The following is an 8229-nucleotide window of genomic DNA, read 5'->3' on the forward strand; positions in this document are numbered from 1 at the left end:
TTAAACATTTTGGACTAGCAATTTCCATCATCAATGTACACACATCGTTTGTGTCTATTTTCCTTTTTTCACAATGCTGTTCACCATCTCAAAAATACAGTAAACCGTTCGTCCATTTCATCATCAGAAGAAACCGTAGTTCAGCAATCCGTTCGCACTCGCGCGCGCGTCTCTAACAGGCCAGCTCCAAAAAAAAAAAAAAACAAAGAAAGAAAGAAAAAAATCTTGTTGCCTTCAGGCTTCAGAGATGCTCATGATCATATCCAATCCGCGACTCGATACGATGATCCACAGACAAAAGCTAGGCAGGCACGCAGCAGCTACATTTAAAACTATAAACTAAGCGAGGTAGCTGGCCTTCTTCTCCTGCATCGCCTCCACGATCTTGGACCATTTGGTGCGGCTGGTGATCACCATCAACGTGCACGTCTGGCATGTCAGCCCGCAGATCAAACCCAGCCACAATCCCTGCGAGCGAATCAACGGTGAGAAGAACGATCGAACGGATCGATCGAAGAATGCATGCAGCTAGTGAGATGTGCAATCACCTTGGTATACCAGTGGAGCTTGAAGGCGAAGAAGATGGCGAGGGGCATGCCGACGAAGTAGAAGGCGACGAGGTTGGTGACGGCGGCGAGGTGCTGCCAGCCGCAGCCCCTGGCGACGCCCGACAGGACGCCCTGCGCGGAGTCGAGCAGGATGGAGGCCATCATCAGCGGCGTCACGGCGGCGAACTCCGCCACGATGGCGGCGCTCCCGCTGAAGAGCCCCGCCCAGAGGCCGTGGCCGAGCCCCAGCAGCAGCACGAACGTCGCCGCCAGGAACACCGACAGCTTCAGCGTCACCGTCACCGCGTTCTTCGCCCCCTCCACGTTCCCGGCCCCGATCTCGTTCGACACCCGCGTGCTGCATTGCGTGCAACCCAACCATCATCAGAACGACGAAACCACGCACACGGCGATCGAACAGCAGGCAACGTGTTACGTACCTCACGGCGGCGCTGAACCCGTACGTGATCATGTAAGCAATGGCCTCCGTGCTCGAGCTGAACACAATCAAGTAAGTTCTCTCTCTTGCAAGCTGCAAGCGATCGATGGAAGAGAGGAGCAATGCGATGCGACGACGGCGAACTTACCACATGGCGATCAGCGAGGTGCTCACCGTGGGATTCGGGAGCAAGCCGGCGATCAGAACCAGGAGCTCGAACGCCCAGTACTCCAAGCTGCACACAGTTGAGAAGAAGAAAAAAAATGGCACGTTGTTACATCAACTGAACTAATTTGAGCAGGCCGGCCGGCCGGCCATTGCTGCGCATGTGCGCGCGTACGTGCTTGCTTACCAGACCATGACGGCGGAGGGCGTGGCGAGCTTGACGGTGGGCAGGACGAAGTCGAACGCCTCCGCGGAGAACCCGCTCCACGTCTCGGCGAACTTCTCGGACCGGAGCACGTAGGCGAGCAGCATGAGGCAGGAGGCCCAGAAGGTGACGGAGACGGCGGCCCCGGCGCCGGCGAGGCCGAGGCCGAGCACGTTGACCGCCAGGTGCGCCAGCGCGACGTGGAGCAGGAACGGCGCGACGGAGCAGACGACGAGCGGCGCCACGACGGACTGCGTCTGCAGGTACCGGAGGAGGCACTGGAGGAAGGAGAAGGCGAAGAGGCCGGGCACCTGGGCGCGCACGAACGCCGCCGCGGCGACGGACACCTCCGGGTCCTGCCGGAGCAGCAGCAGCAGCGGCTCCGTGAAGCACCAGAGCACGGCGATGAGGACGGACACCGCCGCCGACATGACCAGCGACGACTGCAGGTAGAGGCCCAGCATCCGGTACATCCGCGCGCCGTACGCCTGCCCGCACAGCGTCTCCAGGGCGCCGCTCATGCCGGTCTGAATCAAACAAGGCCATTTTTTTTTTGTAAAAAATGTTATCAATTCACGACCATTTTGTGAGAATTTCTTCAAATTGCAACAACATCGATAGTTTGGAAACTAAGGCCCTGATTAGTTCCTATTTTTTTATTTAAAAACATCACATCAAATTTTTAGACACCTAAATAAAATATTAAATATAGATAAAAACAAAAAATTAATTGCACAGTTACGGAAGAAACCTTGAGACGAATATTGTGAGTCTAATTAGCCTACGATTAACCATAAATGCTACAGTAATCAATATATACTAATACAGTAATCAACATATGCTAACAATAGATTAATTAGGATCAAAAGATTCGTTCTTTCAGCGTAGCCGGGCAGCTGTATCGGCAATGGGCGGTTTTGTTTTTGGAGTCAATCTATTTGGAAATCCAATCTATTTTCTTGTATTCGTAATTCGTCTTACGGTTTCTATCCTGTTTTCAATTCGTTCAGGAAGGCATCTCGCCATAAAGACTAATCAAGGAGACAGCGAGCGTCTCAAAGACGGGCTTCTGTTTCACGCCGGATTTGCCCGACCGTCCATCGGTCCATGCCCCCACTGGACGCACACGGACGTACCAGTAGTAAATGGACGTAGTACGCGTCAGAGTGGAACGCTGACAATATGCCGCCACAGTGATCGATCGTCTTTACTCGATCGTCCATCTTACCTACCGCTATTGATGTCAATTCATGATGGAAATTCTCTGCAATTACTACGTCTTTCCCATAACGATATGGGACGGTAATGTCACTCCCATGAATCTATCATTATGTATACTGCTTTTGTCCTCTGTAAGCATGCTAAAAAGGGTTTACGTCGGACGGGTTTGACTGAATGGTAAAAGGGTTTTCGAATTTCAGAGCTCGTTTGTAAACCGTGGGACAAATATTTTGAGTATAATTAATTTATCATCAGCATATGTGGGTTACATATGCCTAATTATAGACTTATTTGGTTCAAAAGATTCGTCTCAAGATTTCTCCTCTAACTAGGTAATTAGTTTTTTTCATCTAGGTTTAATATTCTATTTAGATGTTCAAAGATTCGATGTGATATTTTTAAAAAAAATTGGGAACTAACGTCAGATTCTATTGCATCCGGTTGATGCAAATAACATGCAAACTCTATTTCAAAATACAATCATTTCTATATTATTTAGTATAGACTAAGAAGATATGAAAATAATTTTATATTTTAATGGTTAATTTTTGAAATTGACATTGATTAGATTCCATTTCTATATATATGATTGTCTCTGGTCATAGAAATGATTTAAATTACAGTAATCAGTCTATAAATATTTATATCGTAGCATAAAGTTATATTTTAGAATAAAACCACGATGATAATAGCACGAGAGAACTCTGGCCAAAGAGCTTTTTTAATATTCTTAAAAAGTAACATGAGATACCATATTTATATTTTTTATGTTAAGATAAAAAAATATTATACACTTCAAGATACTTTTTAAAGATGATAAAAAAAGGTATCCATAAAGGATTTCCATCTGTACGCCAGAGATTGGTGGAGACCGGCGACCGGCGATTCGCCGGACTTGCAACTTAATTTGTTGGACCATTCCGCACGCGAGACCGGCCCGCTGATTAAATTTCTCTTCGATGACCGGTTCCGGTACGTACGGTGCGTGACGCGTACGCCGCTAGCTACTTCTCTCGGCTTCTTGGACGATCTGTCGTCCCAGCCACCCACCAAATGGAAGCGAGAATTCAAAGGCCATTTCGAGCACCGAAAACTTTGGTTTTTCCTACGAGAATTGTTTGGTTGGATACCTCGATCTGAGCCCCACTCTAACAGCCATATGTAGCATCCTCGTCTTTAAGATTATCGATGCAAAAAAAACCAAACAACATATTTGTATTAAAAATTAGAAATAATTTATGAATAAAACTTTATACACATATTCGTATCGATCTAAAAGCCAAAGTTAGAAAATAAATTTCTGCATAAACCTCTCAAAATAATTGAAAATTAAAAATTTAAATTTTGGGTGATAATCCCAACCCCAACACGTACAAAAGATGGGGCTGCCACTTAGGCTGTGTTCGGCCACACGAGTGAGATATCTAACTCTCATCTTTTTCCACGCACACGCTTCCCAAACTGCTAAATAGTGTATTTTTTGCGAAAATTTTTTATAGAAAAGTTGTTTTAAAAATCATATTAATCTATTTTATATTTTTTTAATAATTAATAATTAATTAATCATGTACTAATCTATTAGTACGTTTTTCACGCCAGATAACTAACCCACCTCTCTCCCCAAATGAACGCAGCCTTAGTCATGGGTTTGTTTCATTATCTCAATTATGACTTGTCACACTTAGGCCGCGTTCCTAGCGCGGAAAACATAATAGATTAGTATATGATTAATTAATTATTATTTATTAAAAATATAAAATAGATTAATATGATTTTTTTAAAACAACTTTTCTATGGAAATTTTTTTAAAAAATATACTGTTTAACAATTCGGAAAGGATGTGTGCGTAAAATGATGAGGCTAAGTTAACTTATACCCTTTGCCGAACGCGTCTTCTGACATCTTGATCCCCATATCATCATAGACACTTGAAACATTGACACATTTTGCCATAATTGTGACCAACAATTTGTTAGCCAATGAAAGTGTTGCTCCACACCGTGAATCACGTAGAAATGATCGCATCCGGTGCACTTGTGCGCAACGTGACAAGCAAAGTATACGTTGCGCAGGTCGGGGCGATCAACAACATGCAGCGAAGTTTTTCTATAATAGCAGACTATATGCTATATGGACTACATGCTTCTATATGGAGGAGAGAGAAGAAATAAGTTTTAATTTTATAGCCTAACTTGGACACAAGAACAAAGAAACTACGTGAGAGAGATATGTGACTCTAGCATTAATGATAAATAGCTAACTACTATATGAGTGGGCTAAGAAAAGACTACAAAAAGTCTTATAACTAGCTTGTTGACCGTATAATTAGTTTTGCTCTAAGAAACGGGTGGTTGTCCAACGACGGGCTACCGACTGAGTTATGATCAATGCATAGACAAACGAATAGGGACGTATCATATCCAGTATTAAATTGTTTTTATCCTCCTTCCAAAATAAGTCAATATTTCAGGTTTTAGATATAATGTTTCACTTTTTATTTTATTTTAAAAAAATTATGATTAATTTTTTTATTGTTATTACATGATAAACATGAATAGTATTTCACATATAACTATTTTTTAAAAATAAATTATAAATTATTTAAATAAGACGAACGGTTAAAACTCGACAAAAGAAACCTAGAAATATATATTTTTTTAATGGAGTAGTGTATTTTAGAATGGAGCAAACCGTAGTAGCACTGGAGACAGATGGTGAAATGTGAGTGGATTGGCTTGGAGCCGACCGGAAATCAAGACACGCTAGCAAGCTAGCTAGCTATCGTTGCAGGGCTCTCGATCTGATCGAGCTGGAGTCGACGAAAGCAACGGTTTTGGCACTACCGATCGATCTGTGGGGTGGAGACGGCGCCGTTCCCCGTAGCCGTATAATTTTCTCCTTCTTGCTTCAAGTCAATGTGTAGTTGTTCATAATAATGTTTGTTTTGGATTTGGACGGGAGCAAAAGGGAGGAGAACCTTGGCTAGCTAGTCAAGTGATCGATCGATCGCGATCGGTCGGTCGACCTCTCAGTATCTGACTGTTTCTATGCAGCTGATCTTGGTTTTATGGCAGCTCTCAGCTGATTATTCATACTTCTATTTGAATTCGTGGCGCATGAAGATCCAAATTTAATTTGCTTAGAAATAGCAAAAGAACAGAACAAAATAGTACGCTGATGCTGGCCATGAAAGGTCTGCAAGAAACAATTTTATATAAGCACAACTGCACAAGATATGCATGTGTGCTATATATACTGCCATGTAAGGTTTGCCCCATCTTATAGTACTAGTGCTACTATCCATAGATAGTGGAAAGTACGTGCTGTCTAGATATAAAATGATGGCAAAGCTAGTTAGTCGTCGCCGTCCTGATTAACAATAATGTAGTGCAAGTGATCAACATGGCATCCAAGAGGTCAAAAGATATCTGTCTCGCATCCCATGCACGAGCTTTGAACGATCCATCCAGAAGGTCACTGCGACGACACAGTCCCGGCCGCTCCAGTGATCAAAAGGGCGAAGCTAGATGGTACATACTCGATATATACTACTATGTATATGTATTTCTAAAAAATACTTACATAAATACAAATACATGTGATTTAGTGTGTGTATATGTATATATTAAATCATGCTTCAAATTTTATAGTTATTATTTATTTACTAAAATAAATTTATCATATTGTCTACGATAATTTTTATATCTGTATAATCTTAGCTGAAATCATAGATTCGGCCGCTGCTCGTGATCTTTGTGATGAATCGTATATCGTTGTTACCATCAAGTTATTAGCTATGACTATAGGTATACTATGTGGTTGCAATACACGTACTGCTGCTGGTGGTCTGGATGGTTGCTGAGAAACGCCACGAGAAGAGAATGAAACGGCACGGCAATTAATTAGCACGTACGTACGCGACACGATCACTAAAATGATCGTCAGGACGCTCTTTATTAACTAAATGTGGTATTACCAAATGTGTGGTGGATTAATCAATAGCATTAATATTTCAGGGGTGAGTAGTGATATGGATATTAGTTAATGCGTATGCATGCCTGCCGGTATGAGAGGAGAGAGAGATCGATCGATAATCGACTGGGTGCCCATGTGGATGTGGCCGGGAGGCATGGCATGTGGGTCGTCGTCATCGGCGACGACGACCCACACACACGCGACGCGACGACTTCGGCGGCGGATCCGGTGGACGCGGAGCGCGAGGCATGCGTGGTTGAGAGAGGATCGAAAGAACCAGAGGTGTACGGTGCCGCGCGTCGTCGATGGTGATTGGTGAGTGGTGGAGACTAGCTTGAGAGAGGGAGGGAGGGGGGTACGTACGACGAAGGCGTAGCCGGTGACGGTGGCCCAGGAGTTGCCGAGCGTGGCGCCGGCGAGGTGGACGTCGCCGAGGTGGCCGGAGAACATGACGGACACCAGCGGGATGCCGTAGTAGGACATGTTGGTCAGCACCATCGGCACGGCGAACTGCGTCTGCGCCCACGCCTCCTCCCTGTCCACCACGCGCCCCAGCCACGACGACGACGACGACCGCGCCCTGATGATCTCCTCCTCGCCACCTCCTCCTCCTCCCTTACTGCCACGGCCGCCGCCGAGCAGCGGCTCCGCGGCGGCGGCGCCGTCGGCGGACGCCATGTCGGCGTCGTCGTCGGCCGGTTCACGGGCGGCGCCGCAGCAGCGCCGGATCACGACCACCTCCCGCCCGCGGCGCCGCGGCCTAAGCAGCCGCCGGGTGGCGATCGGCAGCGAGCTGTGGTGCTGGTGGTGGTGGTGGTAGCGCCGGTGGTGCGATGCGGAGGAGCGTATATGTAGGCCGCGGGTTGCACGAGGAGGAGGAGGAGTCGGTGTCGTCGTCGTCGTGGTGGGGAGTGGTGGGCGGTGGGGAAACGGGAGGAGTGTCGTGGTGGTGGTGGCGTGCAGCGCGCCGCGAGCGTGGCGGAAACTGGCCATCGTTCCCACGTACGCACCGGCCGCACCGGTATACGCACGCACGCTTCGTCAAGTTAAACCGATGCGAGCGAGCTAGGCAACGCAAGACGCGCGGGTGCGACACCCGGGGGATGATGATTGGGTGAAGCGAGCGAGACTAGTGACTAGTGAGTGAGCAGTGGCGTGGTCCGTCCGTTTCTATCCACGTGACGCATGAGCTGGTTTCAGTGTTCGAGATTAGTCGTAGTGAGGCTGCGTTCGTAGTGACTCTAGCGAGGCTGCGTTCCCCGGAATTATTAATTTTTTTTCCGTTTTTATATTTAGTCATAATAGATTTGTCACTGAACCTAAATATAAATATAATAGACACATAAGAGTCCATATGTCATCTAAATTTAAGAGCGGCAAAAAGTTAAATGTCATGTGTTCCCCTGTCAACTTCATTGCTAGTTCTTTTACCCAGGTTTTACACGCATGTTGTTTAATCGTTAAAACGGTATATTTTTTATAGAATAATTCGGTGGCCCTGTCAAGTAACCGGCTACGGAAAACATATCAATAAATTAGTATATAATTAACTAATTATTAGCTATAAAAATCTTAAAAAATGGATTGATATAATTTTGAAAATCAACTTTCCCGTATAAAATTTTCGTAAAAACATACATTTTAACCGTTTAGTAAGCATGAACGCGGAAAAAGAA

General features: G+C 45.5%; 1 protein-coding gene across 1 annotated transcript; it reads right to left on the reverse strand.

Annotated features, from left to right (window-relative positions):
• On the reverse strand, nt 1-7639 carry LOC102719028 (protein DETOXIFICATION 19-like). Its single transcript, XM_006657671.3, has 6 exons — nt 6917-7639; nt 1340-1884; nt 1136-1222; nt 989-1045; nt 549-906; nt 1-468 (listed from the first exon to the last, which is right to left on the reverse strand). Exons 1-6 carry the CDS (start codon nt 7544-7546, stop codon nt 340-342), a joined length of 1806 nt encoding a protein of 601 aa, XP_006657734.3. The 5' UTR covers nt 7547-7639; the 3' UTR covers nt 1-339.
• Between the last annotated feature and the right edge of the window lie 590 nt (nt 7640-8229).

This window comes from Oryza brachyantha, chromosome 7 (genome assembly GCF_000231095.2).
Source record: "Oryza brachyantha chromosome 7, ObraRS2, whole genome shotgun sequence".
NCBI lineage: Eukaryota > Viridiplantae > Streptophyta > Magnoliopsida > Poales > Poaceae > Oryza > Oryza brachyantha.